Source organism: Dreissena polymorpha, chromosome 9 (genome assembly GCF_020536995.1).
Source record: "Dreissena polymorpha isolate Duluth1 chromosome 9, UMN_Dpol_1.0, whole genome shotgun sequence".
NCBI classification, from domain to species: Eukaryota; Metazoa; Mollusca; class Bivalvia; order Myida; family Dreissenidae; genus Dreissena; species Dreissena polymorpha.
In genome coordinates, this window is record NC_068363.1 from 31,272,430 (window position 1) to 31,295,367 (window position 22,938).

Below are 22,938 nucleotides of genomic sequence, written 5' to 3' on the forward strand. Positions count from 1 at the left end.
TTGTAGCGATTTTTTTTCTTTAAAATCGGGGACGTAGAGGTATGATAAACAGAAAAACAGGTTACATCCTGATCTTGTTGTAATACTACCTGATCTTTTTGTAATATATCAGGCTCGGCGCGAATAAAATAACGGCTCGGCAAGCCTCGCCGTTTCATTATTCTAAGCATTACCTGATTTATTACAAAAAGATCAGGCAGTAACCTGTTATTTTCTATATATCCGCTACAGTGAGAAAAATGCGAAGATACCAGACTAAAGATATACTTATTTTGATTCATCTGCTATTTAAGGGTCTTGTCATTCTATTATTTTGGGAGACTTCATATAAATCTCATCTTTAAAAAACCTTCAATGCAAATGTGTGAGGCATTTTAACTGACAATTTTATTTTACTATGTAGGCCTATTGCGCATGAACACTTATTGCCATGTTATAGAGTGATCTACTTAACTGAATCCAAACACTTGTGTTATCAATCAATGTCCAATGTCCGCTAAATCGATACTGTTTGCATGTAAATCTCTATCCGGTTTTGTATTTGTTGACAGCAACAAGCATTACATTTTAATGTTATAGACGAGTTCGATTATAATATTTGTATAATTCTATAGAACCTCACTGAACATTTTATGATAAATAGGTTAATGTAAAACAATTTGCATTTCCAGTAAATAAAATATTAAAGGGGCCTTTTCACAGATTTTGGCATGTATTGAAGCTTGTCATTAAATGCTTTATATTGATAAATTTAAACATGGGACCTAAAAATCTCCAGTAAAAAATAGAATACAATTTAAAAAAGTAACAAAAAAGTAACCCGCAACTGGACTCGAACCACTTACCCCTGGAGTCCTGGAGTAAAAAGTTTTAGACCATTCGACCATCCGTGCTCATGCTATGTCCGAATGCATTTTTTACTTATATCAGCAATCCTCGTAGTTTGCCAAAATAAAACGACAGCAACAGAACTGTCCAAATTATTCAATCGTTACGCGTTGCAACGATTTATATTTTTCAGGTTTTCAAATCGTCAAAAGATGCATATAATGGATATTTTAGAGCATGGTTAATGTTCAGTATTACCATTTCCTCACAAATATCATAACTAAAACGAAACTTTGTGAATCTGAAACAACGTTTTTTAATTTTGTCAATTAACCAAAACATGAAAAGGCCCCTTTAAAATGTTAATTACAACACATTTCATAGAGGGATTTTGCCCGTGAGTGTCAACTTTTAAGTATCAGGGACAACACTTTCTGCCTAAACTGGATTTTTGATGAGCAGAGACTTTCTGTAAACGAAACATACCATAAAAGTGGAAAGTGTCGTCCCTGATTAGCCTGTGTGGACTGCACATGCTAATCATGAACGACACTACGACCATGCACTAAACCCCCTTTTCACAGAGCACGGCACATATATTTTTCTTTTGTTTTCTATAACGTGGTTCTGAGTCATCGGGTTTCAAGCTTTAATACTATTGAACTACCCAACGTGCTTTTGTGAATAACATGTTCACAATGTTCTTTTTATATATAACATTTGTCCACTTTTGAGACAATATTGGCAACTAGTTTTGCATAATACATTTTGTCTTTTTTTCAATGCAATTTATAACATAATACTATAGAACAAAAGTTGTATTGTGCCGGGCATTACTATCATATTGGCTTTCAAAACAATTAGAACCTGGTCTGCCTTTTAAGAGCTTCATTACGAATTCATAGGTGAAACATGAATCATACCTTTTGACACTTTTGTCTGAAGAATAATATACGCGTTAACATGACAATGATGAAGTAGAAACAAGTCGGCTGAGACCAAACACTATAACGAATAATTCATGAATGTATTGAAATGTATTGACGGCAGTACTGAAAGTCTAAACCGCTCCCTTTCATTCGTTATTGTGTATTTATTCTAAAGCTGAACATTACGGAATCGCTGAGATACCATCGTACGGGTTATTCATATAATGGAGTAGTAGGTACCGTAATTACATTTCGAGCGCACTGAAAAAACTTTGTTTTGGTTTTCTGCCCATTGTGATGAATAATATACGCCCTTCATCAATGTTTAGGTATCCCCATGTCACTTGCCGACATGACAACGCGTGTTTGTAAATACCACTTATTTAATTGTTTAAATTACTGAAATATAATGAATGTTGCAATTTGAACATCGAGTAAAATACCTGCCTGCTATTAAATCCACAGTGGTATGAACCTTTTATCATTACAATTTAGCTAATATATACTTAACTTTTGCTTATTATGATTACCTTAACTATTATTGAATAATATACTATAACGCATTCAAATACTATACAACATCCATTTGTCAAACTTCAAAATTCGAAAGGGAGTTTGTTGCCGTAGAAAACTAAATTCATATTGTTGTAACAAGCATACACCAATAAAACAATAGCGTTGAATAGCATCGAGAATATCATTGGTACTAAATGAAAGCGAACAATTATTCTCGTAATTGTGTAAACACACAAAATATATAAATTAAGCCGATTTTGGTGATTTCCTAACAAATTTAATTTCAAATCCATTAATACTTACAAATATACATGCCTTTTGACACAAAGCAAGCCAATCTTATGGTATACAGATTCCTCGTATAAATGTTCCCATTAATTCCCATTATCTGGTTATAAAAACACATGTGTGGTGTTTGATAAGACTAACGTAAATAAGATTAATTATGCTAAAAATGTTACTGTTTGAAAAGTCATTAATATTAGGTGAACATCTAGGTGTCCGAAAAATAAGAGTCTCACAAAATAAATAAAACGAGGACGTACGAAAATTTAGATACTTCGAAAAAATAGTAATATTCATCTTTAACGATTAGCCAACACATTATTAACGAAGATACAAACATTAAATTGTTCAAAAGGTCAATTATAATACTGCCTCGCCAAAACAATTACTCTGCTTGCATTTGCGATAAATTTGGTACGTGAGCCGCTGTCGTATTATCGTTTCAAGCCATTCAACTTAGTCAACTCTCCCGAAACGTCCCGGCAGAAACAGGCAACCATACATATCAAAACCGCTCTTATCATTGTGTACACAACGGTCTTACTGACCTGTGTGCTAACGCGAAAGGAATTGTGGGTAGCACTTCTTTTACACCTAAAAAGTGAAAGCGAAAGCAGGTCAGGTAATCGTGCTTCTGACAATCGCTATCAATCTTAAAAGAGATTCAAAATCACATTTAAACATAATTAAATAACATTTCTGTAAACGACATTCCGTTTTAAACACACAATAAAAAAACGAGTTTTCTTTCATTATTAACATGTTCATTCCTACGCAGAACTACTTTGTCGGAAGCATAATTTCCCAAACCAGGGGAATGTTATGCGTCTAAGTATATGATGATCAGTTTGTGAAAGCACGTCGCACTGGAATGTCTACGAAGTAAGAATATGCAGGATTGAATAGGCAACAAACATGGATATGACATTTCTTTTGAAATGTCTTATTGTTTACTGCATAACTTTTATTTTTGTGGATCACTTGACCACAGGTCAACAAGACTCATGCTCCGATTGTACAAGGTTCGAAATGAGGAAGGACTTGTCTTGTCATGTAGTGTTAAAATATTTAAGAACAACAGATGTGGCAACTTGCATGAGGTATTGCACGGACGATTGTCACGGATTGTTATTCAATGAACTTGAAAGAAATTGTACTTTATGCGCATCGGTAAAAATTGAAACTGGAAACCCTGACAAAAAGGCGACGGCGTTTGAAAAGGTACCTTTCAGAGTTAAATTGCTGCGTATTTCTATTCCTTTTATATGATTTGGTAGAAATTTATTTATAAAACTGTTCCAGCAGCAAGTCGTATAATATTGTTTACAGAGACGTTTAAATTTAATTAATATTTTTGTACTAACGATAATAAATTTGATTTAAAATACTTGGTTAAAAGCGAAGAAAAACGAAGATACATTTCGACATTGTTCTCCACTTGCATTTTTATCCTTATTATTTCACGTGATATTATGAACAATTATGCCGAATTTTTTACTTCAGAAGTTGCATATGAACAGATTGTGCTTTTATTCATAGTTGGGCCAACTAAGTTCTCTGAGATTGACTCTCTCATTCGAACACACTGGCTTATTAACGACAAAGTTTAAATATATCTGAACATGCACATGTGGTGTACACGACAACTATCATTAACTATACAATAAGTAATAAATGGTAGTTTTTATGTAATTATACATAATCGATAGTGCTACTTCCGCAAGTTGATATAAACGTTTATTTAGGTATCGAGTTATTCGGAAATTTCAAAAAATTATCTCCCGACTTTTAAGATCTTCTTTTAAAAAGGTGTTAGTTTGCTTAAGATCATGATTTACAGGAACCGATTTTTTTTATATGCACTTTTACGTTTGCAATTTTGTTGTTTCTGGAGTCGGAAATGTTGAACATGTTTTCGTACTTCTCAGACAGAAAGCACTGACTTGTTTCGATTTACTTGCGCTTCTTTTTATGACAGCTTAACCGCCAAGTGATTGTTATTGATTTAAGGGTTATTGTGTCAAATTCACGCTGATTTTCGTCAATATTTTCTAATCTGGTCAGCAATTTGCTGAAACCAATCCGACTGTCGTAGGACTGTCGTAGGATTAAATAGCTTAAGTTGTGAAAATCCCCCACACTGTGAAAATCCCCCACACTATCTAAAATCTAAAACATCAGCATAAGAATTCATGGCGAGATTGGTCGGCTGATTGCTATCATTATTTCGACTAAGAACAAAATTCTATATTACTTCGGTTGATTAGCAATTAAACCAGATCAAAACTGATGTGAATACAACCAATTTCATTTATATTAGATTTCTTAAGTAAAAGTTTATTGGATTTAGAAGTAAAATTACACAAACGCGATTTGTGGTCAGAGGCGTGATCGTTTCACGCATTAAAAGGACCAGTATTGATATTACGTTGACAATACAGTTCGCTCTCCATCTTGGAAGAACCGTTACGCGACAAAAATGTTCTTAAAATCTATGTTATTCATTGATGCATTATTTTTATAATATGGCATAGAGTCCCTTATATGTTATTACATTCGTGTTAATTGTTATTTATGGATTTGCAGATAAAGAAAACTGACTTGTGGCGACTATTTTACATGCAATATTTTAGCGTTTAAAACTAAATTTACATAGTATTTAACGCTTTTATAATCATATATTAAAACAAGTTGCAGCAATCACTCAATTCAAATAAAAACATCATTAATATCAACCTAATCGGGAATAGCCTCACCAATAACCAACATTAAGAACTATAACATAAATAACGAAACTACTATTAGATTTAGAACATCAAAACATATTTCCAAACACGAAAGCAAAAGGCAAATATACAAACAACTCTAACGACAAACTGATCGTGTGTGTGCGCACATAATTGTATTTCCTCGGTAAAATATTACATTTACACATACAAGCATGTTATATACAGATAATTTTAATTACATATATTTGATGGGTACATAAATTAAGTTGTAAGTATGTATATCTTTTATCTGTAATATATTGCAAGTTAGAAAGTTAATTTAGTGCTGCATTGCATTGTGTAATATTAATGAATATTACATATCGTTACTATAAATAATAATACAATAGCGTTGTGAGCGGGTCGTTATTCGTATCTAACCTTGCCAATGCTTTGCCGCGCCGATTTTTCATATCTGAAAAGAATCGGATCACGCGGCTTAAACTGAACAAAATGGCGTTTACATTAAGTTTTAGCCTACGTGGAGCAATAAAATTGATGCCACATTTCAACGAAAGAATCGAACATAATTGTAATGACACGTTGCACAAATTTGGATAATACTATTATCGATTGAAACTGAAACTCTGCTGTTTATCTAATTGATGCCTATATCATGTCTGACAATGGCACATATACCGTTTAATATCCAGGACAAACAGTTTAAAAATATTTCATTTTGGGGTCGTAATTCATGTTTTCAATCCGGATATCTTTAGGGCTGGAACAAAATGGGTATGACAAATTTTGGGTACGAATTTTTTTATTAGGAAAGATGGAGTACCTGTAAGTAAGTAAGTAAGGGTACCAAAAAGTATTATTGGAAAATCGGTGTACGGTGAAGTATACTTCAAAGTACCCAGGGTTCGGGGAAGTAGTACCCGTGGGGAACCTGACCCATTCAGCCATAATGGTTCGATTCAAGTGAGGACAAGAATGTAAATGGTTTTCCCCATCTTCTATCAATTTAGCTATATAACGAATAAGAGTCCCTTTTAATTATTATTACCGTACATTTTCTATTTCATTGTGTAGATCAATAAGTTGGTCTTCAAAGTTTCATTTACCGATGTTTGAAGTCGATCACTTTCTTTAATGAAATTATATTTCCCTTGTGAAGTGAGCTATATGATGAGAACTACACAGTTTTTCGTCTAATTTCCATAATAAATGTTTCTAGGAATAATTGGAAGACCGAATATGATTTGGTAATTTGTAAAAACTTTGCCGCAGCTCACATCATTTCCAAACAATTATGATATTCTTAGAAAATTGGTTAATAGACCAGCCTTTTCAGCACCGGTGTATAGGGATAAAAGTACATGAAGTAAATTATCTTTAACCCACTAGGTAAGGATTAATCATAAACTCCGGGGTATTCAAATTTAGCATAGTTTACATCAGTTGTAATGCTTCAAACATTTATAGTTAATCTTCAGGTATGCCTCCAAATGATACTTACGATTCATACTCCTCTAGCTTTGTAGCCAATACTGCAAAGTTATCTAATGGAAGTTATGTAGCAGTTTTAAATTTATTTATCTTTTGATATTAAAGTACAGTTAAATGTACCCCAAGCCCCTTTGATTACGTTTTGCAACCAGCAATACCAGTATGTCTGGAAGTATTGATGGATTACAAATCACTTTTGCCAATCTTTACAATTACTACAAAATATTCCTTTTCGTAATTATTTAAAATGTTGATTACATTTTAAGAAATAATCACAATCCAATGTTTGTAAATCATTTGACACCGATCAATAAAATGTTATATACTTATTTAATCATTTTTAATCGATTAATTTTGAATAATCAATTAATAATCAGTGATTAATTATTTTTTAAATAATTAATCAACGAATATAACAATAACATGATGATGTTGAACATTACTATAATTTCAATATTAAAATAAGTAATTTTTTTATGCCCCCGGTAGGGTGGCATAATGCAGTTGAACTGTCCATCAGTCAGTATGTCAGTATGTCAGTATGTGTGTGTGTGTATGTCAGTGTGTCCGTCCGTCCGAAAAAAAGCTTTAACGTTTGCCATAACTTTTGCATTATTGAAGATAGAAACTTGATATTTGGCATGCGTGTGTACCTCATGGAGCTGAACATTTTGAGTGGTGAAAGGTTAAGGTCAAGGTCATCCTTCAAGGTAAAATGTCAAATATATGGCGTCTGTCCGTCCAAAAACTTTAACATCGGTCACAACATCTTCAATATTGAAGATAGCAGCTTGATATTTTGCATGCATGTGTATCTCATGAAGCTGCACATTTTGAGTGGTGGAAGTTCAAGGTCAAGGTCATCCTTCAAAGTCAAAGGTCAATTTTTTTTCAAAGCGTCGTTCACAGAAGCTGCACATTTTGAGTGGTGGAAGTTCAAGGTTAAGGTCATCCTTCAAGTTCAAGGTCATCGTTCAAGGTCAAAGGTCAAATTTTTTTTCAAAGCGGCGTTATCATGAAGCTTCACACCTTGAGTGGTGGAAGTTCAAGGTCAAGGTCATCCTTCAAGGTCAATAGTCGAAACAATTTTTTTTTCAAAGTGTCGTTTTCATGAAGCTCCACATTTTGAGTGGTGGAAATTCAAGGTCAAGGTCATCCTTCAAGGTCAAAGGTTAATTATTTTTTTCAAAGCGGCGCAATAGGGGGCATTGTGTTTCTGATGAACACATCTTTTGTTTTTAAAAAAATTAATTCGTTGTTTACTATTTCCTATATTTTGAGTAATCGTGATGCCACATCGTTTAAGCAATAAGTCATAGAGCCGTTTGCTATACATTGTTTTAATAATTGTCTGTAGTACTGCGTTGCTAACTAATAAAAATAGTGAAAGCGTTGATTTTAATTGTAATGGTTTATTAAAAAGTGTAAATGTATGAAATTGAAATGCAAACTTGTGTATGTTTTTAATTATGATAATTTTAGTTTTATGTTAACATTTGTGTTTTTTATTAATAAAGGTCAAGAAAAAATGTGGTTACCAGACTCCATCTGATTCTACGAAAACTTCGCAAAAATGTGAGTTATCGTCAATATTTTCAGAAATGTGTCGCACAGATGGTATATTTCATTTATTAAGCAAATAAGATACATTCGGTAAATGTTTTGTGGTATTTTAGCTCTGTGCAATAAAACTTGATATATATGGCAAACAGGTTGTCCATTTATATGCTGAAATACAAAATTTTGCAGCGGCCGTTTTTAGTAACATCTAACCAATCAAGCTACAAACAACGGCTCACAGATATTGATATATTAAGATATTGTTTTTCATCACACATGTACCAGCGTTATCTAATGGTACAGTATAAAGGTAATGCACATGTTCATTGAAAGGTGATTCCAACATACTCTATAACTGCGTAAACAAACACTACATAATTGACCTTCAAAGGATGCTACAGTCCTCGTGAAACCAAATAGCAATTGTCAGATGTGAAAATTCCAATAGTCGAAAAAACGACATATTTTACAAATAAACATTATAAATGAACTAAGATTAAACGTTCCGAAATGTTTATATAATCGATCAGTATATCCCAACTAATTATCATTATATCAACTCATTCACATTGCAAATATGTAAATATTCAATAAATGCAAGTATTTGTCTCCAGTACAAAGGAACATATTTCCCTTATAGTTTTAAACATGTTAAACAATACATACACACATGCATGTTGCAATAATTTGAAAGTAATTTATATTATACGTTTAAATAGTGTCATAAAAGAAGAAGAATTAATGAATAGATTATTTCGGAAATAATGAAGACCATATTGTGACAATATACCAGTAGTGTTTAGTGATTGAGACCCACGCCCAATTCTGTTTATCCATTTGTACTTTTTACATATGCTAAATCAGATTAAAAAATTAACTTAAAACAGAGATATAGAACATACACATAACATAAACTATACTGAAAACGATTGCATATACAATATTGGTCCGCTGTAATAGCTACTAATATTATGTAACCCAAACCATCCTTCATTGTAAACACACATTGAATGATTATTTCTGTTTGTGGTTGTGTAAATAAAAGTATTCAAATTATAATATGGCTAAAAACGTCTTAATGTAGGAATATGTTTGAAATCAGTGCCTTTAAAATTTTAAACAAAACTTTGCTGTCTATGGAAACTGTTCCGTTATAGTGTGCCCTCCGTTCGAGAACAAAAAGAACGGGAAAGTGGTTGGAGAATCTCTGCTTGAAGGTGCCACTAAGAATTTGACCTGCCACCCCGGATACAGTCCTCGAGACAAAAATAACGTTGTGAGCCAATGTAAAAATAGCCAATGGACGAAAATTACGGAGTGTGCTATAGGTATCATTTGTGAATGTTAGGTTTTTAATTTTATGAAAGTGAATTTTTTATTTGAATTTCTTTCACCATGACCAAGTAAATTTCCACTATTTGATGAAGAGGTCCGATCATAATCTTCTAAAAGCATTTGCAACTTAAATATAATATCGTTACGCATATTATTAAACCTTTACATTCATTTAAGTTAACACCGATTTTGACAGGAACAAAAGATACCGTTAAGGGGTTGAGTAAATGCGCAACGCGTTGTTTATTACGAAACTAGAAACTGCTTGAGACAAATATCGCATCAGCCTATTCCTTGTGTACATAGTTCACACAAGCCTATAAAAGTGTTCTTACAAAATAGTGAAAACATTTTAATTATATATCAAATGCCGACCATAAATACATTCAAATAATACCATTCGGCCTAAATAGCATACCGATGCTCTGTTCCCTACATTAACCTAAGCACTTTATGCCGCTTACATAGTCATTTTACTATTGGTTAAATTGTGTGTGTCTTTATGATAAATTATTCATTTCTAAAATATTTCAACGCACATTCCAATTAAGACACATTTCTAGATAATTGCCCTCTTTTGATTTATTTATTCGCTGTCTTTGGAAATTGTTCATTTGTAGTGTGCCCTACTTTTGAGAACATCAACAACGGGAAAGTTGAAGGAGACACTCTGTTCGAAGGTGCAACTAGAAATTTGACTTGCAATCCCGGATACAGTCCCCGAGACAGCAATGCTGTATTGAGTCTTTGTCAAAATGGCCAATGGACAAAAAAAAACGGAATGTATTAAAGGTATCACTTATAAAATTAAATGTTTTGTGTACAGTTGTTATTGTTTGATTTTAATTTCCATCACCATGTCGAAGTATTACCACCAATTGTCTAAAAGTCCAGATCGTAATTTTGTTAGAGCATTTACATTTTAATATAATATCTGTACTCATATATTTAACCTTTACATTTATTTTCATTTAAATACCGACCTTGACAGGAACAAAAGCTACCGTTTTGCGTTATGCTTACATTTATTTTGCAACTAGGAACTGCTGAAGACAAATATCGAATCATGGGAATCCATCTGAACTTAAAATGTACTAAAAAACAGACAAGAAGATTACTTTCAAACAAACTGTTATATCATGTAGATTAGATATCAACCTGAAATGCTTACAATACTACTCTGTTTTAATAGTTTAATGATGCTCTGTTTTCAACACAAGCCCCAGCAGTCGGCTAATATGGTCAGTGTTTCTCTTTGTTAAATTATCCGTGCTGTTGATACAACGTATTCAATGTATGAATATGGCAACATAAGTTTCATTATAGCACTGTTTAAAGACTATTGCCATCCTTTAAAAACACGAGTGCTGTTTATATGCTGTCTTTGGAAACTGTTTCTTTTGTAGTCTGCCCTCCTTTTGAGAACAACAGCAACGGGAACGTTACAGGGGACTCTCTGTTTGAAGGTGCAACTAGAAATTTGACTTGCGACACCGGATACAGTCCCCGAGACGACAATATCATAGTCAGCCAATGTCAAAATGGTCATTGGACGAATATAACGGAATGTGTTAAAGGTAGCATTTGTGAAATTGACATATTTGTTTCTTAAAAAGTCTACATATGATTTAAATGTCCATTATTATAACCAAGTAAATTTCCATCAACTGTCGAACAGTTAAGATGATGATCGTCTAAAAGAATTTGCAATTTCAATATTATATTGTTACTCTAAATTGTAAACCTCTCCCTTAATATAATCAAAACACTTATTTAGACAGGACCAAAAGCTACCGTTTTGTGGATGAATATATGCGCTACGCGTTAATTTATTTGGCAACTACAAACGGCTGGAGACAATTATCGAATCATGTTAATTGATCTGTTCTTAATACATATTTCAAATGACACTAAGAAGTTAAAACAAAACAATTGTCTTGATATCAACATAATATAAAAATACCAAACATACCGACCATTAATGAATTAAAATAATATTATCCCGCTTTAATAGTTCACTTATGCTCTGTTCACAACACTAGCCCCAGCACTGAATGCAGCTTACAGTGATCATTTCGACTCTGTGTTATATTGCCTGTGCTTTTATGACAAAAACTATTCAATTACAAAATATGTCAACACTCTTGTCTATTATCATGGTACAGTTTTGGGATCATGTTATACCCATAGAAAAACAATTTATATATGCTTTCTTTGGAATATGTAACTTTCTATGTTTGTTTGTACAGTTGTTATTGTTTGATTTTCCATCACCATGTCGGTGTCTATTGTAGTCTGCCCTCCTTTTGAGAACAACAGCAAAGGGAACGTTACAGGAGACTCTCTGTTTGAAGGTGCAACTAGAAATTTGACTTGCGACAGCGGATACAGTCCCCGAGACGACAAAATCCTAGTCAGCCGATGTCAAAATGGTCACTGGACGAATATAACGGAATGTGTTCAAGGTATCATTAATGCATGTTAAATATTTGTTCGTAAAGTAGTCGTAAAATGTTTGATTTTAATTTTCATGACCATTGCCAATTATTTTTCTACCAGTTTTCGAAAAGGTCATATCCTAATTTTGTAAAAGCATTTACAACTTAAAAAGTATATCTTTTCTCAACAAATTACATCTACATTCCTGAAATTAAAATACCGACTTTGACAGCAACAAAAGCTACCGTCTTGGGATTGATTAAATGCACTAGGAGTAAATTTAATTTGCAACTAGAACTTGCTGGAGACAAATATCGCTTCAGTTTTGCTTAATACATATATCAAATAAGGCTTAGAAATTAACTTCACAACAAAAAGTTATAACATATACATTATATAAAAAAGAATGGGAATTAATAACATTAATACTTGCCCGCTTTACTTGCTTACCGATGCTCTGTTCCAATCTCTAGCCACGGCAGCCAATATATCGTAAATGATCATTTTACTCTTTATTAAAGTACCAGTGATTTTATGAGAAAAAGTATTCCATTTTTAGCTCATCTATTTCTTGAAAAAAAGTATGAGCTATTGTCATCACCTTGGCGTCGGCGTCTGCGTCGGCGTATGCGTCGGCGTCAGGTTAAGTTTTGTGTTTAGGACACATTTTCTCATAAAGTATCAAAGCTATTGCATTCAAACTTGGTACACTTACTAACTATCAGTAGGGGACTGAGAAGGCAAAGTAAGATAACTCTGGCGTGCATTTTGACAGAATTATGTGCCCTTTTTATACTTAGAAAATTGAAAATTTGGTTAAGTTTTCTGTTTAGGTCCACTTTATTCCTAAAGTATCAAAGATATTGCTTTCATACTTGCGACACTTACTTACTATCATAAGTGGACTGTGCAGGCAAAGTTATGTTCCTTCGACTGGCATTTTGACAGAATTTTGGCCCCTTTATACTTTAAAAATTGAACATTTTGTTAAGTTTTGTGTTTTGGGCCGCTTTACTGCTAAAGTATCATAGCTATTGCTTTCAGACTTGGAACACTCACAAACTATCATAAGGGGACTGTACGGAACAAGTTGCATAAATCTGGTTGTCATTTTGACGGAATTATGGCCCTTTTTTGACTTAGTAACTTTGAATATATGGTTAAATTTTGTGTTTACATCCACTTTACTTCTAAAGTATCAAGGCTATTGCTTTCAAACTTCAAATACTTTCATACTATAATGAGGGAACTGTACCTGGCAAGTTGAAATTTACCTTGACCTTTTAATTACATTGACTCTCAAGGTCAAATAATTAAATTTTCTAAAAATTGCCATGATTTCGTTATTTATAATCAGATTTGACTGATACTTTGACAAAACAACTCTTACATGTTATACTACAATAGAATCCACCCAAACCACCCCCCCCCCATTTTTTTTATTTTATTTTGTTTTTGCATTTTTATTTCTTATTGTTGGAAGAAAATGTAATAAATGACCACACACCCGCACTATACACCCCTCTCCACCCCACCCATCCATATTTTTTTTATTGAAGTATTGAGATAGTTCCCTTCACCTTTAAAAAGAAAAAAATGAGCGGTCTGTACCCACAAGGCGGTGCTCTTGTATAAATATTGCAACAAACGTATTAATTATGACATAGATGTTTTATCATGTTTGTATTAATCATTAACTAATCAAAAGGTATTAATCTTACATTACAACAATTGTTATTGCAAATATAAATGCCAATTGTATAAAGAAATATGCTCGAACGAATTAACTTATGCTTTACTTTGGTATTACAATGCAATATTGTCATGTTGATGAAGTGCTAGTAAGCTGTCTTTTACAGATTTAAGAATAACATTTTGAATACAATGAATACAATATAATGTTATATGTTTGTTATTGTTGCTCAGTGAAAGACTGCACCGAGCTACTAAACAGAGATTCCACAAAGCTAAGCGGTGTGTACACCATCATCACCCCTGTCACTCACACCAAGGTACAGGTGTTCTGCGACATGGAGAAGGATGGGGGAGGCTGGACGGTAGTATCATTCTTATCTAAAAAACAATATCACCATGTTATTCATTTCACACCAAGATACGGCTGTAATGTGACATGGAGATTTATGAAGAAAGATCGTCGACTTGTTTCATACATACACTAATTTCGATTCACAAACGATCGTAATATCGCAGTGGCTAATTTTATGTTATATCTTTATGGCATGTTGTTGCCTTGTTGGGTTCAACATGCACAAAATCCATGTTTTGCATATATAGCGCTTTTCATGTGATGTCAATTGTCAACCCGACCGCACAACTTTAAAAACAATACCTTACATGTATGGAAAGATAACGTTGTTTGTAAAAATAAAATGTTTAGAAATCTTGACTATTCAACTAAACATATTCACCTTTAAAACCACACAAGGAGTGTTTACTGGTAGGGGATGGATCAGGCATTGATATTATGAAAAATAACTCAACTCATTCAAAAACATCTATTTTCGTTTTGTCATGTCGGCGTGTTGGCGACCTTCAAAAGCGCAAACGCTCAAAAACGACATAGTGAGAGAGCCAGTCGTCCACTACACGTACGTTTTAGTCACAAGGTCAAAACAAATTCATGTACATTCCTTTGCCCATTATTTTGCGCTGTTGACATTCGAGTATTTTGTTATAGCAAATTTTTATAACGACAAAAAGTACGCCGAAAAAAGTCATTAAGTATTTAATGTTCTTAAGTTATAGCTTGTTATCACAAACCGCAATCATGCGACTTCACGAAAGGACTCCATATATCTGTATTTAGTTTTGACGAACTCACACAAAATCGAACCCTATAACTGAAGGTTTGATTAATCTTTATATTCACAATAAACACATGAATTTCTGCAACTTGCGATTTTAAAAATTTTAGGATTTTGAAGCCGAAGCAGAATGTTGGGGCATCTGTGTCCTCAGCTCACATGTGCATATGATAAAAAGTATATTCGCACATACATATAACAGTAATCTTTTGAATTGCTGCTATTAATAATTGTATAACGCTTAAATTAGGCTTAAATTTAGTTGGATAAACACTCAATAATTTGTGTTTAAACAATGTGTTATACTGTGGTATATGTATAACCTTATTTTCGGAAGAATTGGGATTGATTAAAAAAAGTCAGTCATTTGTCCCTCAGTCGTATTTTGGTGCCACTCAAAACTTATTATTGCTTGTTTATTTATGAATTGTTTCAATTCATTGACACACGTGTGATCTTATGCACCTGCATGTTTTAATTATGTTATTTTGTTTATAAACGGGGGATATTGGGCTTTTAAAAGAGACATTGTTTAGCTCGTGTCTCGTGCCGTACTTAAAAATATACTGCTCTTAAAAGAAATAAAACCTGTACACACATTTTGACCAGCATGGTTACTGGTTTTAGTTTTGAAATTTTTAATCTTTGCAAATTGTGTCTATTTAATTTTGGCAGTCTAGCAGCTGTAACGTTGTTGTGTATTAAACATAATCTAATTGATTTTAAGGTCTACTAATACTACATAGAAGAGCTATAGTTACATTTACGTTTTGATTAGAACGCTGTGTATCTCTTCCAATACAATCTATTTTAAACAATAAAACATAATTGCAGTTTCTTTAAAAACCAATTCTTTTGTTTCCTACATCAAATGTTTCTTTAAACTTTGGTAAATTATTCGAATTAAAACGACCGTCTATCTTCAATAACTATATCAAACTGGTTTGACAAAGGTAAAGATGTCTAAATGAGTGCAAATGGATGCAAATAATAACTGTTGTCATTGGTACCATATGTCTTATCGGAAGGAGATAATATGATTAATACTTATATACGCTTGTTCAGTGTTCTGTACCTATTCTATTTTGACTTTTCAAGGATGAAGTTTCAATTTGTTACATGAGAACCTTTCATGTCTTGAGATTTAATTATGGTCATCGGTTGTATTGCTCAGTTGATAACGGCATAAAATAATCGAATCGATTTTACAGTTTTAGTGTCGTAGTTGGAAGAGCAATATTTAATAGTGTTACAAGTTTTTACAGTTGCAATTGAGAATATTAATTATTTTATACATCCAGACTGCAACATAGCGTATGCGACTTACCTCAGGTTAACAAATACACATGTTTTATAGTTGTGTAGTGTTGGCTTTTTACGATCAACAATAGATGACGAGGTGTATCTGACAATTGTTGTTCTTTCATCGTGCTCTAGGTAGCATCTCAACCTTCAGTTGCTAATTGTAATTTAATCGAAATATATTCTCTTCTAGCGAAGTTTTATTTGAATGTGGTGTTTTGGTTTAACAATGATTTACACTCGATTGTTTTATTAAACTATTTTGGCACAAATTGAGCTTTGGTTGACATTAAACCTGTTTTTAATCCCAAATGCTATGATGTGTATTAATTCTAAGGTGTTGAGTCCAGTCTGCTGCAGTTACTTGTTTTTCCTTTGTCAATGTATAAATGTATGCCATTTGGTAAGCTGCCTAAAATCAAGTACGTTCTTGTTATGATAATAATGATCTCCTGATAATGAAGATGATGCTTCACTTAACATATTAATGAAATTGTGGCCTTTTTAGCAAAATAAGGATATTATTTTGCATTGCATTTGTCGTACTTATTTCCGTTCCGAAGCTTGTATATTGAACGCCGTTTTAACTCAAAAAGGGATCTTGCCTAAACTTTCACAGTAAAATGACCTTAATGTGTTTATGACCCTTAAGAAAGGAATTTCGGAAGCGACGAGTATTAGCAGAATAAGGGTCATGTGTATGTGTTTCCACATTATAATATTTAGCCTCTTGAAGATGGTGTGTTTAACTTGTCTTTAACAATTGTGTGTTTCTCGCTCACAATTTTACAGGTGGATAACATTTATGAACTGATGACTGTGAAGGAATTTTGATGGCAACGTAGTTTGGCATAATGATGTCCCTTTGCATGTTTTCTACTTAAGAAATAATATTTTTCTATCATGGTTTGTGGTCGAATAACCCACAGTAAGGAGTATAGATGCGTTGGGATTAAATCACGAGTGCGAAGCACGAGTGATTTGATAACACGCATCTATACAACTTACTGTGGGTTATTCGAGAACAAACCATCATAGAAAAATATTATTTCGATTCTAACACGATTCTGATTGACTTGGTTCAAGCTTTAGGACGTGAACTATATTTTTCAATACTCCGCCCTTCTTAGTACTAAGTTCACTAGTACGTGACGTCATTGAATTAAACAAACATATGACGTCATTTTCATTCATAAATATTTTGCAAATGACGTCACTTTCATTGAAAACAACAATCGTAGAAACTTAATGACGTCACGTTTATTGATGCTACTGAAAAGCTGACATGCTATAAATGTTTTCTGAATTACGTTTCCTAACAAATAACATTCTTTGTAGACGTGGTTATGCCACTTATCACCAAATATACAATTTATTGTTTCATTACATTTATATACATGCTACATTTATTACATTTCTTTTAGAGCGGGGTTTAGCACGTGCATTTTATTGCAATATTTTCTTTATTTATTCGGAACTATTTTTGAAACATTAAGCTCCGCCCATAAGTTATTGCAGAATAACCCACACTTGATTTCCTTCTTTGTCTATAGAAAACAAGTCGCGTGCCGTGTTAGAATCAAGAATATACATGTATATTCCTAATGTTTTCAACTTATCTTTAACTGCACGGTTGATCTCGCTATTACTCTCAAGGTTGAATAACGTGTATGTGTAGAACAAAAAGTAATTGTGGCTGCAATTTAAGAATGGGGATGGATTCACAAATTTCGGTACAGTAGTCTCTCAGTCGTACTTTGGTGTCACGCTTAACTTGAAAAGTATTGTTTCTTTATTGATGTATTCTTTCCTATTATTGACAAACGTGTGATATTGGTGTGATATTTTGATATTATGCACATTCATATTTTATTATGTTTTTTTGTTTAAACAAGGGAGATGTGGGCTTAAAACAGGAACTTGTTGAGCTCGTGTCTCGAAATTAACTCGATATATATAAATAGATATATTCTGCTCTTAAAAGTAATAAAATGTGAACAAACATTAACCAGCATGTTAACTTGCGCACACTGCATACATGTAGTTTGGTTAGTTATTTTTTGTGACATGTACACAAAACACACGGCATGATTTTCTTAATAATATGTATCTTTTAGATGTTTACACATGATTATTCCTATGATCATTTTTGGCGTTGTTCTTAAATATGACCTTTCATGTCTTGAGATATAAAAACAATTTCATCGGTTGAATTGCGCGCTCAGTCGATAACAGCATTACACTAATCGAATCGATTTTACGTTTTCAGTGTCGCAGTTAGAGTCAAAATTTAAAAGCGTTACATGCACTATCTGGGTTGGCATGAATATCATTATTTATTTTATACATTTAGACTGCAAAATAACGTATGCGATTTAACTCCGTCCTATAAATACACGTGTATTATAGTGGTGGGCTGTTGGCTTTTTACAATCAACAATGTATGACGAGATTTATCAGACAATTGTTTGTCTTTAATCGCGCTCTGTTAAGCATCTGACCATCAAGTATTTTTTTGTTATTTCATCGATACATATTCTCTTCTAGCAAAATTTGATTTGAATTAAAATGTTATTGTGTTAGATAGATTAATAGATAGTTGTTGAGTCCAGTTTTTGTCCCGTGCCAATGTAAACATGTATGCCAGTAGGTTAGCTTCCTAAAAAAGTACGTTCTTGTAATGTTAATAATGATCTCCTACTTATACAGATGATGTTTCACTTAACATATACATATTTCTGACATTATGGCCCGTTGGGAAAAGAAAGAAATAACGCATCACACTTGTCCTTCCTTCCGTACTTAAGTGCGTCCCGAAGATTGTATTTTGAAATCCTCTTTAAGTAACATATTCATCTCGCTTAAACTTTAACAGGTAAATGATCTTAATGTGTTAATGACCTTTCAAAAATGACTTTCGGATGAAACACGTTTTAGCACAATAATGGTCTTTTGAATTATGTTATTCCATAATATACTATATAGTTTCTTAAAGATAGTTTGAAAACCTTTATTTCAGTTTTATAGTTTTACTCAAATATTTTTGCTAGAATTATTTAATTAAAAAAAAGACCAACAACTCGCACACCTGTGTATCGAGGTATCTTGTTTAAATGTGTTTGATATAACAGCATATCTCGTTGTATGCAAACGAAGAGGAAATTGTGTATTCTGCTTGTGTTACCCGTTTCAGAAATATATCGCATCTAGATATATATAGATAGGTTTACGTGTTCATCCGGATATGTTGGTGCATTTATTTCTCGCCATTAGTTAGATCTTTGTACATAATTGTAATGTTGGAGCATAATTGTGCACATATCTAGTAATTGTTAAGTCCGCGTTTCAGAAAGCTTGATCAAGCTGCTGCAATATTTGGATTAATGTGCGTTTGTGCGTTCATTGTACGTGTGTCCGGACTGTAACTTCAACATTCGTTATTAAATGTGAAAATAATCACTAATATAAACTATCACAAGACGCCGTTTCGAGCGTGATAACCGAGTCGCCAGCTGAAATTCGAGGTCGAACTTTGCAGGATTGAAGGTCACCCTTAGAGTTCAAATGTCGAATTTATCATAATAGAGCAGGGAGAAAGGGTAGATTTTGGACATTCAGCTTTTTCGGACGGTAACATTATTATTCAAAATTCAACTATAATTTTTCTCTCCACGCATGTTCCCCAAAAGATGGCTTGTCGCGTCTAAGACCCGTCTCACTTGCTCAAAATAAAGTTACATTTAGAGGTTAAATGTCAAATTTTGTCATAATAGAGTCATTGTACAGTAAATAAGCATCCATCATGCATTTGAAAACAATTTACTACATATGTTCACCATATGTACACGCGTGGAATGAAGGACCGTTACAATACCTAAAGGTTAAGGTTAATAGCGCCTTCAGGTCTGTAACATCATCATATATAATGTAATTTATGCCGAGCATGCCTTTGGAAAGCTCTATATACAAGGCCCAATCGCCGAGTGTATATGGATGCGTGCGTTAAAGGTATACAAATAGAAATTATTTATAGATAAACTTTTTCGAAATCCGGCCATTAAGATATTCAATTTATTGTATTGATCTTTTTATTATTTTAAATGAGCCCATGATCTTTTTATTATTGCAAATGAGCCCAATAATTGTTGTTTTGAGCTTTTATTTATTCAATGGCATGCACTTAAATAACACAATCTCTGAACAAGTCCGTTTAAGGTTCAGCTCCTATCAGAATGAAGTGTCACGAGTAATGCATCGATATTTTGTTATTGACAAACTATATGCTTGAAGTATCCAAATATTTTGATCATGGTAAATTCACGGCCGTTAATCAAGCGCACAACCTCTTTTTGAGATGCATTAATAAATGAGCCAAAGCAACTTCCGAGGTGGCGCTCGGGCCCGGATGTTTTGAAATTTTATGGATAATTTTACAGAGTGATAAGGTTATATATATGTTTTTTTCAACATATTTTGCATTCTTTTTAAAATCGGGCATTGTAGTGCAATTCAATGAAATTGAATTCAACCAAAAATGTACAGAAACATACACTCTCAACCCATTTTAAAACAACCCTTTTAAATACGTGAGAACCTTTATTAGTTGTGGCACGATAATTAGCATTGGCCTATGTATCTATGCATCTCAAAAAGAAGCGGCGCACGTGATCAACGGCCGTGAAGGTACAATAACTCACATGTGTATGGTCAATCTTTTAACTTCCAGATAGACCGTTACGGGGTATATAAACACGGATATACGATGTTTAAACTAATAAAATTGAACTATTCGATGATGAAGTCATAATCAATAATAAAGCGAAAGTGGAAATTAAAGGTTGTTTATAAAGTGATATTGAATTTAGGAAAATTTCACTACATATCCATGTTGTGGATATAATCACTTCACCATGTCGTTATTCTATAATGTAGGGAGTGTTCATTGCAACCTACTGTATTCATTTATATTTTCAATTCTTTTTTAGTATATGGTTTTCATTCCCGATTGGGGTGTTTTGTAGGTCTTTCAAAAGCGGTTCAATGGCAGTGAAGATTTTTATCGGAACTTTAGTGACTATGAAAAGGGCTTCGGAACTGTTTACGCAGAACACTGGCTGGGTATGTAAGATTGGCTTTGAAAAATCAGTTCTGATATACGCATAGTAATATGTGTCAACGTTTTGATGATGTTTTAAGATTGTATGTGTTTCTTCATATATATGCAATACAATACACAATGGACACATCTTGCATATCATATTAAACATTGAACAACAGGCGCATGATTGACGTTAAGTTCTTACCTGAGTTCAATGTACAAAAGTTATCATTTTCACTTGAGGACTTTGAGGTCATTTTTAATTTTCTTGGAAGATATAGAGATTTACCAATGAGCGTAACAATCGTATTTGAAGCTATGAAATATAAATTTAATGATAGCTACCGTTTTAACATGTATTGTGCAGACCATTGATCTCATCCTAAAATAACGATAAAGGTATTTCGTTAAAACGATTTTGAATACATGTGTTTGAGCTACATAATCAATATTCCTTTAAATATGCGAAACAATAAACAATCATACCTTTAAAATTTGGCTGGACTTCAAAATGGAGCTTAAGATAATGTATCGAAAATTGATACGACGAACAACGGACCATTACGACGGACATCCCTAACCAAAATCGTTATGCTTTATACACTTTTATATAAGGAAATATCATAACTTTATTGTTCGATGATTTGCGTTAACATTTACAAATAAAAGTTCAATTAGTAATGTCCGGTATAAGTTCTGCTCCTTTCAAAACGTTTGAACTGCTCTTTATTCCAGGTCTTAAAAACATTTACGAGATGACATCGCATGGTTCAAACCAACTCCGTGTGGACATTGTACGTTCGAACGGAAGCAGTGGATACAATGTGTACGAGGGCTTTAGTCTTCAGCCTGGGACGAACTACACACTGAACGTTGGGTCTCGTATAAGGTCCGATGGTCGTAAGTGATTTAATCGTTTAATTAATTCTTGTTTCAAAGACTTTGTCTTACCCAGCACTCATCTACTTAATAAAATAATGTTTTATGCAAAATTTCAAGAATTGGTACAAGTGCATAATTAAATTCGAATAAGAAACTTTTAATTTAATACTGTGACTTATATTAAAGAAGATTAAATAAAGCTGCGGGATTTGTTCTATTGACAATAAAGTACTGTATTTTGACATTGACCTAAATGTTACATTTTGAAGTAGCAATGTGGTTCTCGTTCTCGGCAATCGGTCTGATAAAGATTTAATTGTGTACCAAGTCATGTAAACCTAATTCAATCCTAGCTTTAGTTAAATATATCGAAAACATTTCCGGAAAGACCGAAAGCAAAACATACGACAATAATTCCATAACTCCACCCTATGGTAATGGATGTTTGATACTACTCAAAAATTATGTTCGATTTAAATGCAGAGATAATGAAATAATTGAAGTATTCTGTGAATAAGAAATCAGACATTGTTTCATTTCGCAATAATTTTATTTTCTACGCCTCGTCAGATTATATGTTAAAGTTCAAACTCGCACACAATGTACCGCTTTGAAGACAATGCTCGAGCAACATGGCGCATATATCTGTTGCACACATAGTGCCCGTCCTTTTAAACGAATTACGAAACATGTCTGGTCAATCGTAATGAGAAACACAA

At 33.1% G+C, this 22,938-nt stretch overlaps 4 protein-coding genes across 9 annotated transcripts in view; 2 read left to right on the top strand and 2 right to left on the bottom strand.

Moving 5' to 3' along the window:
* The window catches only part of LOC127845724 (uncharacterized), a 265,031-nt gene that overhangs the window by 187,485 nt on the left and 54,608 nt on the right, over nt 1-22,938 (bottom strand). The window lies entirely within an intron of this gene.
* Nucleotides 1-22,938, bottom strand: part of LOC127845726 (uncharacterized) — a 251,690-nt gene that overhangs the window by 124,795 nt on the left and 103,957 nt on the right. The gene's annotated exons all lie outside the window — the stretch shown is intronic.
* The window catches only part of LOC127845729 (mitochondrial calcium uniporter regulator 1-like), a 276,089-nt gene that overhangs the window by 84,188 nt on the left and 168,963 nt on the right, over nt 1-22,938 (top strand). The window lies entirely within an intron of this gene.
* Nucleotides 3,417-22,938, top strand: part of LOC127845723 (ryncolin-2-like) — a 265,737-nt gene continuing 246,215 nt past the window's right edge. Inside the window, exons 1-7 of one of the 3 annotated variants that reach the window (XM_052376824.1) lie at nt 9,524-9,666; nt 10,294-10,465; nt 11,080-11,250; nt 11,968-12,138; nt 14,039-14,169; nt 21,261-21,357; nt 22,073-22,237. In XM_052376824.1, coding sequence (XP_052232784.1) covers nt 10,429-10,465; nt 11,080-11,250; nt 11,968-12,138; nt 14,039-14,169; nt 21,261-21,357; nt 22,073-22,237 — 772 coding nt within the window. In that variant the 5' untranslated portion in view covers nt 9,524-9,666; nt 10,294-10,428. Of the gene's footprint in view, nt 3,659-9,523; nt 9,667-10,293; nt 10,466-11,079; nt 11,251-11,967; nt 12,139-14,038; nt 14,170-21,260; nt 21,358-22,072; nt 22,238-22,938 lie in introns of those variants that run through there. The other 2 variants (XM_052376826.1, XM_052376823.1) reach the window with 2 other exon arrangements.